This window comes from Schistocerca americana, chromosome 8, assembly GCF_021461395.2.
Source record: "Schistocerca americana isolate TAMUIC-IGC-003095 chromosome 8, iqSchAmer2.1, whole genome shotgun sequence".
Taxonomy (NCBI): domain Eukaryota; kingdom Metazoa; phylum Arthropoda; class Insecta; order Orthoptera; family Acrididae; genus Schistocerca; species Schistocerca americana.
Window position 1 is genome coordinate 46,057,109 of NC_060126.1, and position 18,058 is coordinate 46,075,166.

The 18,058-nt window shown below is 39.2% G+C and overlaps 1 protein-coding gene across 1 annotated transcript in view; it reads right to left on the reverse strand.

Moving 5' to 3' along the window:
* The window catches only part of LOC124545448 (protein son of sevenless-like), a 177,065-nt gene that overhangs the window by 6,934 nt on the left and 152,073 nt on the right, over nt 1-18,058 (reverse strand). The window contains 1 exon segment of the mRNA XM_047124372.1: nt 15,763-16,081. Within this exon segment, the coding sequence (XP_046980328.1) occupies nt 15,763-16,081 (319 nt within the window).

Genomic DNA, 18,058 nt, shown 5'->3' on the forward strand with positions numbered 1-18,058 from the left:
TATGGAGAGGAACACTATTATGCTACGTTAACTGAGCCTAAGTGATGCAGAACATTGTCACTAGGTTTCTGTTTATGCAGGGCCAAGAATATATGCAGAAGTTCACCTCTCATGGGCAAGAGTGGTGAACAGAAGTCATCACTTGCTGTGGTGGACGAGTTACTCCATGCAGCTGCTGATGGAAGGTGTTAATACCAAAGAACCTGGATTAGCAATGAAATTTGTGTAAAATGTAATGTATCTGACTTACTCTATGGTATACGGACCAGGCAGGAGGAGGAGGAGGAGGAGGAGAAGCCTGGAGTTCAATGTAAAGTACATCATATTAATGGTAAATTTAACAATATATGGTTCAAATCATGGAATTCTGGTTATGAATGCTTTACTATGTTTGAGGTATGAATGCTTCAATTGTTTGAAGTGAGTAACGGGCTCCTTTTTCAGCTAAATCACGAAATCTTCAGTGAAGAGGATCTGAGCAGGGTGAAGAATATTATTAGCTGGGACTGAATAGCAGGACCAGCTATACAATACAAATTTATACAGAACCGTAGTATCCAGAATATATTAGAAAATAAATGCAATCTATCAAAAGTTATATGCTATACCGGGAGGACATATGTAGCCGATAGGTGCAATGTCTCCCTATAAGCACTAAGCATACAACGTATGTCGAACATTATGTCTAGGACCGAGTGAAGGCAACAAAGACAGACAAAAAAGCTAACAAGAAGAATATTTCGAGAAAAATAGCAAGAAATATTGCAAAAACGCGCATTTTCAGGGGCAACGAAAGTAAACAGTTGCAGAGCAACAAAGCTTATAGCAGAGCATGTTATTCAGTGTCATTAAAGAAATTGTTGACGTACGAAAGAAGAAGGTAAGGTATTGAAGAAACCTCACAAAAACAAATGATACGTAGTAGGGTTGACAAAAATAACTATTTCCACTGCTACAATTTTTTTTAATTAAAAAACTTAAAGAGGAACATTTGAGCAGTTTATAGCAGCCTAAGGACATCACGTCAGCTGATCCAGCAGACACACTGTCTACAATGTCATGCAGTCATGAGACACCTTTGGGAGAAGATGGGTGACGGAAGCGATTAGGCATGGGAGGTCTCTGTTTCAGTAAAGATTGGGAAGGTAATTATAGTCTGTGAACATCAGCGTGAGACCCTCTGTGTATTTCGAGAGGGCCTGCTCGTCACTACAGATGTGATGGTCACAAGTGACTTAGCTGCTTGGAAGGGACATCTTGCTAACAAACAGATGGCACCTGTCAAAGTGGAAGTATTGCTGGCAGGTTTGATACGGATGGGGCCTAGCTCCCCATGGCCATTGTATCTGTAGTGTCAACTGGTCCCTCTTTAAATATACCAAGGGTCTCACCAAGGCCTTCACAGACCGTAATTAGTCTACCTTTATATACATGGTTGCAGGACCTCGGCTGCTCAATACAAAATGTTAAATAAAAACACCTTTCAGACATCTAAATTTCCATTTGAAACTTTTTTTTTATTATTATTTTGACCATCACTTGCGGACTCGGAAAGTGACAATCTAAAGGATTGTTGTGTCAAAAATCTAGATACCACTTACTGAAACCTGGCTATTATTTTGACTGGACCAAATGTGGGATTCTTCCTACATCAGTCAATCAGTAACGGTCATACTTTCCTTTGCCTTCCCGAGCTTAAGGGCTATTTGACACAGAGGTGCCTGAAGATGGTGTACTGTAGCTCTGAAACTGGTTGCTCTAATAAAATAACAACCGGAAAGTTAAATGGCTGAAAGGTGTTTTGATTCAACATTTTGTACAGAAACCACCTTCCATGTTTTATCTTTCAAGTCATCAGTGACCAGTAAAAGAGGAGCATTCCCCTCATACCTCAGCACTATCAACAGCTGAAACAACTGAATCACATTCACCCCCATGGTTGTGACTACCTATTGTAGTACCATGAAATGAGGAATGCCCTACCCACTGTCCTCCCCATCCCTCCCACTGTGGTACTCCACTGGCCACCGAATCTAGACAATACCCTTGTCCATCACTACACAACCCCTGCTCCCAACCCCTTGCGTCATTGCTCATATCCCTGTAATAGACCTAGATGCAAAGCCTGCCCCTTACATCCTTTCACCACTACCTACTCCAGTCTTGTCACCAGCATCATTCATCCCATCAAAGGCAGGGCTGCCTGCAAACCAGTCATGTGATCTAGAAGCTGTGGCCAAGAAACAGCTGGACCATCCATTTGCTTAGCACACTGCCCAACACAATGTTTTCATTTTAATGACTGCTTCACAGCCTGTGCCATATGGATCGTTCATACCAACACCAGCATTTCTGAATTGCACAGGTGGAAACTCTCCTTGCAATACATCCTACATTCTCTTAACTCTCCTGGCCTCAAACTTAGTCATTGTGCTTCATCCCCTTAACTGTTCCTACTCCAACACTACACTGTCTTCTATCCCACAAGCACATTCACTGTCATTTAACCCCACCACCCCCACCCCCACCCCACGCCAATCACCCACTCCCCATCTAACTTCTCAACTGTATCTAGCTGTTCTACTTTCTCTCCACCTCGTTCCCTGCACACTCCCACCAACAGCACTTTACCATCCCCCATTCATACATATCCTGCTCTCCCTCCCCCTCCGCATCCTAGCCCCCTTCTTACCCCCACCACCCAGACTGCTTTTCCTATCATGAGCAGCTGATCAAAGTCTGGGCATGGCTCCAGAGACAGCAGTCATGTATGTGAGAGTTGCATTTCTATGAATGTGTGTGTGTATGTTGTCTAGTTCAGAAAAAGGCCTTCTGGCTGAAAGCTTACATTTTTAGTAGTCTTTTTATTGTGTCTTTCTGAAAATCAACATCTCTGCTAGATGGTGAGTAGCAGTCCATCCTTTTCATGATACTGTCAAATGGTGAAACAGTATGTCACTCTTTGAGAGAATATTTCACAAATGAAGGACAGCCACACAGATTACTGAATATTAATGGCCCACAATTTATCAGTCAGGCTTTTAAGAATTTTTAGCCTGGGAACTAGTAAAACATATAGCTATTCCTAAATATCACCTCACATGGTAATCTCTGTGAACAAATAATAAAGGACATTACATGACTTCACATGACATATTATTCCACAAAACATACGTCTTGTTGTTGTGGTCTTCAGTCCTGAGACTGGTTTGATGCAGCTCTCCATGCTACCCTATCCTGTGCAAGCTTCTTCATCTCCCGGTACTTACTGCAACCCACATCCTTCTGAATCTGCTTAGTGTATTCATCTCTTGGTCTCCCTCTACAATTTTTACCCTCCACACTGCCCTCCAATGCTAAATTTGTGATTCCTTGATGCCTCAGAACATGTCCTACTAACCGGTCCCTTCTTTTTGTCAAGTTGTGCCACATACTCCTCTTCTCCCCAACTCTATTCAATACTTTATCATTAGATACGTGATCTACCCATCTAATCTTCAGCATTCTTCTGTAGCACCACATTTCGAAAGCTTCTATTCTCTTCTTGACCAAACTATTTATCATCCACGTTTCACTTCCATACATGGCTACACTCCATACAAATACTTTCAGGAACGACTTCCTGACAAATCTATACTCGATGTTAACAAATTTCTCTTCTTCAGAAATGCTTTCCTTGCCATTGCCAGTCTACATTTTATATCCTCTCTACTTCAACCATCATTAGCTATTTTGCTCCCCAAATAGCAAAACTCCTTTACTACTTTAAGTGTCTCATTTCCTAATCTAATTCTCTCAGCATCACCCGACTTAATTCGACTACATTCCATTATCCTCGTTTTGCTTTTGTTGATGTTCATCTTATATCCTCCTTTCAAGACACTGTCCATTCCGTTCAACTGCACTTCCCAGTCCTTTGCTGTCTCTGATAGAATTACAATGTCATCGGCGAACCTGAAAGTTTTTATTTCTTCTCCATGGACTTTAATACCTACTCCGAATTTTTCTTTTGTTTCCTTTACTGCTTGCTCAATATACAGATTGAATAACATCGGGGAGAGGCTACAACCCTGTCTCACTCCTTGCCCAACCACTGCTTCCCTTTCATGTCCCTAGACTCTTATAACTGCCATCTGGATTCTGTACAAATTGTAAATAGCCTTTTGCTCCCTGTATTTTACCCTTGCCACCTTTAGAATTTGAAAGAGAGTATTCCAGTCAACACTGTCAAAAGTTTTCTCTAAGTCTACAAATGCTAGAAACGTAGGTTTGCCTTTTCTTAATCTTTCTTCTAAGATAAGTCGTAAGTTCAGTATTGCCTCACGTGTTCCAATATTTCTACAGAATCCAAACTGATCTTCCCCGAGGTCGGCTTCTACCAGTTTTTCCATTCGTCTGTAAAGAATTCGCGTTAGTATTTAGCAGCTGCGACTTATTAAACTGATTGTTCGGTAATTTTCACATCTGTCAACACCTGCTTTCTTTGGGATTGGAATTATTATATTCTTCTTGAAGTCTGAGGGAATTTCGACTGTCTCATACATCTTGCTCACCAGATGGTAGAATTTTGTCAGGACTGGCTCTCCCAAGGCTGTCAGTAGTTCTAATGGAATGTTGTCTACTCCCGGGGACTTGTTTCGACTCAGGTCTTTCAGTGCTCTGTCAAACTCTTCACGCAGTATCGTATCTCCCACTTCATCTACATCCTCTTCCATTTCCATAATATTGTCCTCAAGTACATCGCCCTGGTATAGACCCTCTATATACTCCTTCCACCTTCCTGCTTTCCCTTCTTTGTTTAGAACTGGGTTTCCATCTGAGCTCTTGATATTCATACAAGTTGTTCTCTTTTCTGCAAAGGTCTCTTTAATTTTCCTGTAGGCAGTATCTATCTTACCCCTAGTGAGACAAGCCTCTACATCCTTACATTTGTCCTCTAGCCATCCCTGTCAATCTCATTTTTGAGACGTTTGTATTCCTTTTTGCCTGCTTCATTTACTGCACTTTTGTATTTTCTCCTTTCGTCAATTAAGTTCAATATTTCTTCTGTTACCCAAGAATTTCTACTAGCCCTCGTCTTTTTACCTGCTTGATCCTCTGCTGCCTTCACTACTTCATCCCTCAGAGCTACCCATTCTTCTTCTACTGTACTTCTTTCTACCATTCCAGTCAATTGTTCCCTTATGCTCTCCCTGAAACTCTGTACAACCTCTGGTTCTTTCAGTTTATCCAGGTCTCATCTCCTTAAATTCCCACCTTTTTGCAGTTTCTTCAGTTTTAATCTACAGTTCATAACCAATAGATTGTAGTCAGAGTCCACATCTGCCCCTGGAAATGTCTTACAACTTAAAACCTGGTTCTAAATCTCTGTCTTGCCATTATATAATCAATCTGATACCTTTTAGTATCTCCAGGATTCTTCCATGTATACAACCTTCTTTCATGATTCTTGAACCAAGTGTTAGCTATACAATCTTGGGTACAATTAATTCCTGACTTTCAGGTACTGATAAATTAATTACCTACCATGCATGATGACAGTACTATCACCTGTTGAGGTAATGAAGAAACCTTTCATATGAGAACCATTGATAAAAATGTTAAACTGGCATAAAGGGGAAGAATTAACTATAAAAGAATTACAGAGGCAAGTACAGGATAACCTACAATATAGTGCAAAAGTCTGCATTGACAGAAAAATATCACCCAGGTACTGGAATTCAAAATACGTGATTTAGTTTTAAAACGCGGCAATCATTTAAGTTCCTATATTAAAAGAGGGAAATGGTGAAATGACTGCAGCCCAGGGTATAAGCAGCTGATGTACATTAATATGACATCACTATAAATAATATTAAGAGTTCTTTGTTTAGAACAAGCATATAAACTGATGAAGATACAAGTAATCGCAAAGAAGATTTATTGATGATACACAAAGGAAAGCAAACGACACAGTATCAAGGACCTGAAGGTTAATGAGATTTAGCGGACACGGCGGAGAGGGAGGAACTTACCAGAATGATCACAAGGACATCAAGACAGATGTTAGCTAGGCCATATTTTTTGGAGGGAGGCATACAGTACCATAAAACAATAGACGACAGGCTAACACTGAAGAGGTACAATGCGTCCACATCTACATCTTCACAGACGGTGGTGGTGGTGGTTGTTTGTGGGTCACTCAACATCTTGGTCATCAGCATCTGTACAACTTCCAAATCTTCCCAATTCCAGTCTCGGTACTACCCTGATGATGAGATGATGAGGACAACACAAACACCCAGTCCCTGGGTGGAGAAAATCCCTGACCTGGCTGGGAATCTAATCAATGACCCCGGGATCCAGAGGCAGCAACGCTAGCCACTACACCACAGGCTGTTGGCATCTACATGGATACTCTACAAATCAAACTTACGTGCCTGCAGAGGGTTCAATGAACCACCTTTACAATAATTCTCTATTATTCCATTCTCGAAGAGCAAGCGGAAAAAATGAGAAACTATACCTTTCCGTGTGCGCTCTGATTTCCCTTATTCTATATGATGATCATTTCTCCCTACGTAAGTTGGCGTCAACAAAATATTTCTGCATTTGTAGGAGAAAGTTGGTGACTGAAATTTAATGAGAAGATTCCACCTCAATGAAAATCGCCTTTGTTTTAATGGTGTCTATCCCAAATCCCATATCATGTCCATGACAATCTCTTCCCTATTTCACAATAATAGAAAACGTGTTGCTCTTCTTTGAACTTTCTCAATGTACTCCGTTAATCCTATCTGACAAGGATCCCAGGCCGTGCAGAAGAACTCCAAAAGAGGACAGACAAGCATAGTGTAGGCAGTCTCTTTAGTAGATCTGTTACATTTTGGCAGTCTCTTTAGTAGATCTGTTACATTTTCCTAAGTTTTCAGCCAATAAACAGCAATCTTTGGTTTGTCTTCTCCACAACATTTTCTGGTGTTCTTTCTAATTTAAATTGTTCATAACTGTAATTTCTAGCTTTTTGGTTGAATTTACAGCCTTTAGAATAACTGGTTTGTTGTGTAATGGAAGTTCAATGGATTCCTTTTAGTATTCATGAGGATGGCCTCATATTTTTCAGTATTTAGGGTCAATTGCCAATTTTTGTACTGTTCAGATATGTTTCCTAAATAATTTTGCAATTTGTTTTGATTTTCTGATGAGTTTACTAGATGATAAAAGACAGCATCACCTGCAAACAACCTAAGATGGCTGATCGGATTGTCTCCTAAACCATTTATATAGATGATGAACAGTAGGGCCTGTGCACTAGCTGGTAGAATGCCAGAAATCAGTTCTGTTTTACTCTATGACTTTCTGTCAATTAATACAAACTGTGACCTCTCTAACAGGAAATCACGAATCCAGTCACATAACTGAGATAATATTCCATAAGCACGCAATTTCACGACAAGCTACTTGTGTGGTACAGCATCAAAAGCCTTTTGGAAATCTAGGAATACGGGATCAATTTGAAATCCCTTGTCAATATTGCTCAACACTTTGTGCGTGTAAGGAGCTAGTTTTGTCTCACAAGAACGATATTTTCTAAATCCATGTTGATTGTGTGTCAATAAACTGTTGTCTTCCAGGTAATTCATAATGTTAAAACACAATATATGTTCCAAGATACTGCTGCATACTGATGTTAATGATATGGGCCTGTAATTTAGTGGATTACTTCTACTAACTTTTTTTAATATTTGTATGACCTGTGCAACTTCACAGAATTTGGGTATGGACCTTTCATAGAGTGAACAGTTGAATACAATTGTTAAGTATGGAGCTACTGCATCAGCGTATTCTGAAAGGTACCTAACTGATACGCAGTCTGGACCAGAAGACTTGCTTTTATTACGTGATTTATATTGCAATACTACTCTGAGAATATCTGCTTCTAAGTTAATCATGGTGGCACCTGTTCTTGGTTCAAATTCTGGAATATTTACTTTGTCTTCTTTGGTGAAGGAATTTTAAAAGACTGTATTTAGTAACTCCACCTTTGCAGCATTGTAGTCAATAGTATTTGCACTGCTATCCTGCAAAGAAGGCATTGACTGTGTCTTGCCACTAGCCTACTTTACATACGACAAGAATCTCTCTGGATTTTCTGCTAAGTTCCATAATAAAAGTTCATTTGTGGAAACTATCACAAGCATCTCACGCTGATGTCCTCGCCAAATTTTAAGCTTCTGTAAAAGATCACCAATCTTGAAGATTTTGTGTTCGTTTAAACTTGGCGTGCTTTTTTCATCATTTCTGCAACAGTGTTGTCGCCCATTTTCAGTACCAAAGGGAATCTGCTCAGTTGTGTGTTTATTTATTTGGTGTAAATCTCTCAATTACTTTTGATATTATTTCTTTGAATTCAAGCCACATCTGGTTTACACTTACATCGTTAATCTGGAAGGAGTGGAGATTGTCTCTCAAAAAGACATCAAGTGAATTTATATCTGCTTTTTTGAATAGGTACATTTTTCGTTTATTTTGGACAATTTAGGCATAATAATATTCAATCTCGCTACGACAACCTTGTGTTCACTAATCCCTGTAGCCATTTTGATGCTCATTATTAGCTCAGGATTATTTGTTGCTAAGAGGTAAAATGTGTTTTCACAACAGTTTACTATTTGTGGGGCTCATGAACCAACTGATTGAAATTATTTTCAGAGAAGGCATTTAGCACAATTTTGGATTTTTTTTTAATGAAAGAAAAAAAAAAACACCCCTTTCAGCAAATGTATCATCTGAGTTTCGAGGTTGGTAAAAGGATACAATTACTATTTTATTATGGTAGCCAAGAATGACCTCTAGACATGCTAACTCAGAGAAACTTTCTACTTCAATTTTGCTACAAGGTAAACTATTTCTATCAGCAACACACACACCACAGCCAACTGTGTTTGGCCTATCCTTTCGGAACACTTAGGTTCTTTGCAAAAATTTTGGCAGAACTTATTTCTGGCTTTAGCCAGTTTTCAGTGCGTATAACAATTTGAGCAGCAGTTCTTTGTATTAGCACTTGGAGCTCTGGTACTTTTCCAACACAGCTACGACAATTTACAACTGTTATACCGATGATTCCTGTATCTACGTTCTTCCTATATTTCACCTGCACCCTTTGAGAATGAAGCCCTTTTTGTATTTCCTCCAGACCCACTTACATAAAAAAAACTGCCCAGTCCACACCATACAGCCCCTGCTACACACATAGCCACCTTCTGCATGTAGTGGATCACAGTTACAAATGGTAAAAATCGGGATGTGATGGAAATAGACAGAAGTATACACAAAATACAAGGAGGCGGCCCGAACAAAGTAGACTGCAAAGTGATCAGGAAGTAAGAAATGTCTGGTGGATAATATATTACAAGGAAGGCCACACAATAGTGATTCCTGAAGGGAAACACTACTTGAGTGCTCATTATTTGGGAAATGGACAAATACCACACCCCTTATTAAGGTAAGGTATGGAGTTGTGTTGGGTATGTTATTCCCTTAGATGGAACCCTTACCAGGTTCAGGTGAACCTGTAGAAGGGATGGCTCCAACCATATATTTGTTGAGGAATGAAGGAGGTACAAGGGGACATCACACAGTAGAGTGCTGGTTTCTTTAAAGATGGAAAAAACAGTAAGTTGAAAGAAAATGAAAGGGCAAATGTGTGAAATAAGGTGAAGCTACTTCTAAAGAATGAAAAAGAAAAATAATAAAGAATTTCTGACAGACTTGTTCTGAGCTTCATTAGTGGGATACTATCATGTTGTGAGGATTTATTCTTATAGTAAGACACTATAAGATAATCTTAAAAGGAGTCCTAACATACAAGCACATTCCAGAGTTCTAGAAATAAGTAATAAGGTGAAAATGATACGTATTTGTTAGAAAAGTAATGACAAGAAATGATGTAAAATTGTATAATGAAGAACCCCAGAAAAAGACTGGATTCTTGAGTAACAAGTCTAAAAAGTAGAAGTAATTTATTTAACAATGATTGATAGCAAAAATCTAGAGCCTATTTAACTATATTGGAAGGATAGATTTGAACTAATAAAAAAAATTAAGTGTATATTAGAATATAGCCAATTTCTTTATACAGTAAATCAAACAACACCTACTCCAGGTGGGAATATCAACAATGTAGGAAAAGATAGATTGCTACTTACCATAAAGAAGATGTGTCAAGTTGCCAGTCATGATTAAAAGACATGCACCTATAATCTGGAGAGGGTGGGGAAGGGGAAGGGATAGTAGTGCGTAGATGGAGAGAGAGAGACGAATGCTGTCTGGTGGAGCATGCATGGACTAGACTGTCAACAAGTGCAGTGTCAGGAGGTTGTGGGGCAGGGAGGTGCGGAAAAAAGGAACACATAAGAGAGAAGTAGAGAAAGAGAGGCGGATGTGTTGGTAGAGGGCTGCAAATAAACAGGGTGGGGGACTAGAATGGGGTGGAGACAATAGGACAAGAGTAGGTGGCAACTGTTGGGTGGAGAGAGTGGGGATCCCATACGCGCAGTTCAGAAAAGCTGATGGTGGAGGGAAGGATCCAGATGACTCTGGTACTGAAGCGGCCATTGAAATGAAGTGAGTTATGTTCAGCTGCATATTGTGCCACACGGTGGTCTATTTTGCTCTTGGCTACAGTTTGGCAGTGGCCATTCATCAGGGTGGACAGCTGGTCGGTAGTCACACCAATATAAAAATCTGTGCATTGATTGCAGAAGAGCTAGTAAATAACATGGCTGCTTTCACAGGTGGCCCGGCCCCTGATGGGGTAGGGTAAACCTGTGACAGGACTGGAATTGGAAGTGCTGGGTAGGTGGATTGGGCAGGTTTTCCACCTGGGTCTTCCACAGGGAAATGATCTTTGTGGCACAAGGGTTTTGGATTTGGAGCAGCATAGGGATGGACTAGGATGTTGTTGAGGTTGGGTGGGCGACAGAACATCACTTTATACGGGGTGGAAAGTATCTCAGGTAGGATTTCCTCATTTCAGGGCATGATGATAGGTAATCAAAATCCAGATGAAGGATGTGGTTCTGGTTCTCTCGTTCCAGTCCAGCGTGGTACTGGGTGACGAAGGGGACACTCCTCCGTGGTTGGTTTTTGAGGGTGATGGGAGGATTGGGGTTGTGAGGGGAAATGCCACAGGAGATCTGTTTGCAGACTAGGCCTGGATGATAATGCCTGCCTGTGAAGGTCTTGATGAGATCCTCAGCAAGGTAGTTTTTGTCACTGCAGATATGCTGTCCCCAGGCAGCCAGGCTATACAAGAGAGATTTTTTTGTGTGAAAGGGGTGACAGCTGTCAAAATTCAGGTACTGTTGGTTGTTGGTCAGTTTAACATGGACGGACGTGCAGATGGAGCCATCAGAGAGGAGGTGTTCAACATCTCAGAAGGTGGCACGCTGGGTTGAGGAGGACCACATGAAATGGATGGGAGAGAAGGTGTTAAGGAATGAAGGAATGAAAATAGGGTGCCTTGACCCTGGGTCCATATCATGGAGAGATTGTTAATGAACATAACCATGACTAGAGGTTTGGAGTTTTGAGAGGTTAGGAAGATCTCCTCTAGACGGCTCATACCAAGGTTGGCATAGGAGCTTGGCATGTGTGTGCCGATGTCTGTGCCACATATTTGTTTATATACCTCCCCTTCAAATGAGAAGTAGTTGTGGGTTAGGATGAAGTCAGTAAGGTGTATGAGGAACAAGGTAGTACGTTTGGGGGATGAAGTACATTGGGAAAGGTAGTGTTCAATAACAGTAAGACAATGGGCATGAGGGACGTCAGTGTATAGTGAGGTGGTGTCAAAAATGACAAGTAGGGATTCAGGAGAAAAGTGATTGGTGTCTTTGATGTGGGAGGCTAGATTATGTGCAATTGATTCAACACGTCGGTCAATGAGTGCCAAAATTCCTTCAGTGGGGCACAATAGCCACCCACAATTGAACACCCAGGATTGTTGGGTTTGTGGATTTTGGGCAGCATGTAGAAGGTGGGTATGCAGGGTATCATAAGGATGATGAGGAAATGGATTCACGGGAGCTGTTCTGGGAAGGGCCTAAGGCTTTAAGCAGGGATTGGAGTTTGTGTTGGAGCTCTGGGATGGGATCACTCAGGAAAAGTTTACAGATGGAGAATTCAGACAATTGGCGGAGGTTTTCTGCCAGGAATTCACTGAGATTCATCTTACTAACTTTTATCCTAACCCACAACTACTACTCATTTGCAGGTGAAATTGGACTATCTTCCCATTCCCATTCAAAATTCTTTTCCTCATGTCAACATTCTCTGAAGTGATCATTTTAGCTCGAATTTGTAACTTTCTAGACTTTATACTGTTATGGCTACACCCAACACCAGTAGTAAACTGCCCTTTAAAAAATTAGTACAAATGAGTTTACTATTTCAGATTAAATTTCACATTAATACATCAACCAAGGGGAGTAAGCCGTTCGTTAACAATCCAACTTTGAAATTTAGTGATATGAACTGTGCAGTTATGTTGCACCACAAATTCTTGAAAATTCTTCCCCGTTTCCGAAAAGCTACGATATTTATTCATTATGATTATTTTAAATAATAGCTCCACTTAAGAGCTATCCTAGACACCAATAACAATATCTTATTCAAAGTAATTTGTTCATAATTAACTAAAATGTAATTTAAATTGTTGTACTATAAAATGTATTGAAATTTTGTACGAAATTAAGCGAATTCTTCCAAATTGTATATCAAAACATGGAGGGCAATATGTGGCCAATTTTTTGGTGTAAGAAACTGAAATCATTTAATGACTCAATTGTTGGTTTTTAAGTCTTACATTTAACTATGTCTTCAATTATTTTGTTTTATATAAAAGGAAGTGATGCACGAGCTGTGCGGGCATGGGCAGAGTCAGTAAGGGTGTAGTAGTCTATGTCAGGAACAGTCAGTGAGAGAGTCAGTCAGTCTGTCTCCATTATTGCCTTTCGGAAGCTGTTTGTGAGAGACTCTTCACATTGGTAAGCACAGAACTAAACCATATACAGGATTAATCATTATTAATGGTGTAAACGCACACAGTTGAAAGTGCGCGATACTATAAGCAAAAAAGCCTCAATAAACATAGAGGCAAAAAAGCATGCCTTAAGAGCTATGTGCACTTTTTCCATCTTCAATACTGTGAAACAAATCTCTTCTACTGCAATTTCTTTGCTTTCTATATTTTGGGAAGTGGTAGTATGGACCAAAATACGAAAAAAATGTGCTCTAAAATGCATACCTTAAAAGTAACGAGCACCTGATCATTAAAACAGTTTTGTTTCAAAGTAGAAAAGTAGCTCTTAAGGAATGCAGTTTAGAGCACATGATTACTGGACTTTTTTTCTTGTTTTGGTCCATACTACCAAATCCCAAAATATGGAAAGCAAAGAACTTGCAGTAGAAGAGATATGTTTCACAGTATCGAAGATGAAAAATTGCTTGTAGCTCTTATGGTACGCATTTTCGACCCTATGTTTACTGAGACTTTTTTCTTCTAGTACCGTGTACTTTTAACTGTATGTGTTTATGCCATTAATTATGACACACCTTGTATACTATTTAAAAAAATTTCTTTTTTTTTAAGCTTGTTATTATTCAAGCTCCTTACGCTCACAGTATGGGAGTGTTCAATTACACTTTTCAGGGCCGGTATGGGTGAATCCAGACAAGTCTGTTCTGTAGGGTATGTAGAACACCTACATCTCCCGACTCCTAAGTGAATCCATCCTCCTATCCATATTCAACAGTTTCTATCACAGAAATACTTCTTAATTTCATTTCACATATTGATATACAAACCAGTTTTAACAGGAATGAGAAAAGTCATATCAATTTCTGTGTCAAACATAAAAATGTAAGTTAACAGAACCTATACTGCAATGTGCTGCATGTTAGCAATGTCCCATTAACCACGAATAAGGAAAGGAATTGCACCCATTTCCTAAATTTAGTTATGAAGTGCCAACACCCAGCCAAACTGTTCCAAATTGCCAAGGAATACAATGAGAGCATGACAATAGAAGAGTCAAATAATGTTAAATCGCACAACCACCTATGCACAAGAATGTGGTGTCATGTACCTCCTACAAATTGTATGTTGGAGGAAAAAGTTAGGTGGACCCAGGGAAGGGAGCACCTATATGTAGGTGAGATGAACCCACACAAGGCAAGACGTATACCGTGTTAGAAGCATAGATTTGAGAGAAAAAATACCATTGTAAAGACTGCAGGAGAATGTGTCTAAACAGTCCTTACAGAAGTAAAAGTGGTACTGTATTCTGTTTCCCATTATGATGAGTTCTTCAAATTAGTAAAGTATAGGGAGACTTACCTCGATTGTGTGGATTACTAATAGCGACACGGCCATACACACATAATTGCAAAAGCAGCAGATGTCAGAGCTTGTTATTGACAATATGGGGTTGCAATTACCTTGCAATACATAGCTCCCCAAAAATGAAGAAGCAATGTTTATTTGGAAGATACATAAATGGGTGAATACATCATTAAACACGAAGAGGCAACATAGAAATTTAATATAAGGCGAGAAATCAAAATGAAGCACTCTCTAGTGTACTGCCATGGTACTGATGCAACAATAAAGTAAGTAAGTCAAAACGTTTAAATACATGGAAGCAAACATTTCATCTTACCACAGACACTAAAGTAAAGTGGTGATTTTCCGCAGAATCAACAGTGTCATATAAATAAAATATAATAAGAAACTTGTAAAAGGATCACCAAGGAAAAATACAGCAAATTAGTAGAGGTTAAAATGAGGTTAGCAACACACGTGCTTTCTGCAGTGCCAATAACAAAACTAGAGATATGTACAGAGATTTTATAATATTATTTTATAATATTTTTATTAATATTTAAGTTTGGACAATGTATCATCAGATAAATGAAATATATGTGCACGTAATTAAGAGTACATGGGCACAGCACATCTGGCAGATAGGACGACAAGCTAATCATCTCCATCTGCTGTGGTCCATTTGTTCTTAGACAGCATGGCTTGGTGGTGTGTTGCAGCCATGGAAGAATGGCACTTACGATAATAATACTGATGTCAAAGAAGAAAAAGAACATATAACGTTTTAAAAATATGAGTCTTTTGATACTTTATTCCTCTTCAACCCTTCTGCCAGAAGAAGCCACAGGCTCCATAAGCTAGAAAACTGTAATACCTTTTCTTTGTTCGTTGTCCTGCCGCCGCTTAGTGAGTGGTTTTTTTTATCTATCTGATACCAATATTTTCAAAAAATGAAGTTTTAAAACTGTCATAAGGACATTCTTCATTTATCCAATGTTTTGATTTGTCAAAATGTATTACGTTGTGCAATTTAATGACACAAGACGTGTAATTCAAGCAATTTTAACACAATTGTAATATACATATCTGATGGGATTTATCTGTTGATGTATAAACAAGTTTTAATAGATTGATAATTGAAAAAAGTAATTTGTTTGGCCAACACATAGATCTGACAAGAATTCCAGTTCTCTTTCAGCTTCTAGCACTGAAGACACTGCAAAGGATAAGAAGTGCACAAGGAAGAACAGAAGCACAGTTATTTGGATACGATAGCAGGTTCGAAGTTTAATTAATTCACAATACAGGCAACCACAGAAACTATATTACGTACTATTTATTTATGAGCTAAATACAAAGACAGAATAAAACCTTTGAACATACAGTACAAAGCTTACCGGAGGAAGAAAGGTTGTGTGTGGACGAATGTACAGGCCCATTTCCCGTCACAGACATATGGCGACGTGACGGTGGTGGTGCTGGTGCTACAGAGGATGCAGGAGAGCCGGGAGGATGCGTTATCTCCATGGCAGAATTACGTCTTACAAGTATGGCAGAACTGCCAACTGGCTGCACACGTGGCACAGTGCCCGATGCTCCTGCAGACGACACCGACAGGAGGCTCGCAGAAGACACCAGACCGAGACGTGGAGGTAGAGGTGGCGGCGGTGAGGGATCACGAGGAGGTAGCTGTGGTGCATCTGGAGCCTGCCGGATCTGCCAGAATGATGTTTGTTCTATACACGTGTTGCATTAAGTGGTTCTGAAGCTTAAATAATTACATTTTCAACAACATTTTGTATGTAGTGAAGTACAAAAGAAAAGAATTATAAATAACTAGAATTGAAAGGTTCGCACTTAACAAATTCAATATTAACTCAAAAAAGACTTACATTAGGTGTATTTAATAATTTCTTCCAACTCGGATCCTCAGCATGTACAAAGTTATTTTTGGAAGTTATCATTTATTTATTGCATTTACTAATTAGAATGAAGTCTACACATCACTATCAGCTGATTTTGGCAACTGTTCAAAGTGATCTGTAGTGATCTGAAAATTGTTTTTGCAGATAAAATCGGGTGACAGTGTACAACGTCTGGATCTCTGTCAAGTTGGTAAATTCTCTAGAGGAGAACTGATTTACTTACTCTGTCTGCAGAAACATACATACATTAACAGTTTGACTACCAATGGAAGGCAAAAATTTTGGTACATTTCCAATCTCCTCATACGATGGGGTAAGATTTCTCCCAGTTATAAACACAACATCACGTATATTGATAGGCCCCACATTATCTATTCCATCTAATGTGTAAGTGCAGTCTTCATGAGTTGTTCAACAGATTGGGGTGATCACACATGGGTGTGATAGATGTTTTGCCACCAAAGAGGGTACATACAGAGACTATGGCTTGTTATTCAGCTCTCCCCACGGTGCCATGCCATACTTGTAGTTGCCTTGTTTCAGGATGTCATTCTGCGGTTGTTTTGAAAGTTAGAGGGTTTGTGTATGGTTTTGTAAGATTGTGGTGATATAATTACATATAGAGCCAAATTTTGCAAAGTTATGCAGCAGATGCCCCTTTAATTTTTTGTAGTTTGTGATATGCGCAAAACTACATCAAAACACATGGATACTTGAACGCTACTGATACTGATTAGGGATGGTATACACAAAGCATTAGTGCACTATACTGAGAGGTAATACTGTTAATAAACACTAACAGTTGTAGAGTTTCTTTTCAGAATTGTGGTTACCGTGTGCTCAAAGTATAAATGTATACTCACACGGAGAAAAAATGCTGAAAATTGGTGTAAATATTCTTACACTTTGTGTTCTGTAACTGTTCTGCATTTTGTTCACAGCGACGTATTTGTTTACTTGTGTAATAAAGCTAGTTTCATTCAAATTCTTCTAAGCATATAATATTCAGAGAATTTTGTGGTGATTGAGAAGCTAACAAGGGCCAGCATCATACTTCGTAACATTTCCAAAATATCAAGACATAATAAGACTGTAAGCATTTTTGTGATGGAAAACATAGTTGCTGGTTGGAAGATATTGTTAATTATGTCTTTTTTGTATGATTCAGTTTTTGATGGATGCAATAAACATTATTGCAATAACAGTTTTTGTTGCTTTTTGGAAACTAAATGAAGTATGCTTTCACATTAGAAAGCATGGATTATAGGCAGAAAGATCTTTAATTCTCTGTGAACAGATAGTTATTTGTTTTAAATTATAGCTTCAAATTATAATAGAAGCTCATCATATGTGAAGTGTAAAGCACTAATTACTTTGTGAATCAATCTTGATATCATTTTATACATGGATAGTCATTTTCCTAAGTTTGGACCTATAACAGATATTTACATATTTTAAATTATAACTTTCAACAATGGAAAATCCAGGATGGAGTGTAACAGTATTATGAGAAGAAAAGTTGTTACTCGTCATATAGCGAAGATGATGAGTTGCAGCTAGGCACAAACCAAAAGTGTCTCCCAATTAAAGCTTTCAGCCATCAGCCATTGAGGCCTTTGATGACAACAACAACAACAACAACAACACCACACACACACACACACACACACACACACACACACACACACACAGACACAGAGAGAGAGAGAGAGAGAGAGAGAGAGAGGGAGAGAGAGAGGGAGAGAGAGAGGGGGGGAGAGGGGGGGGG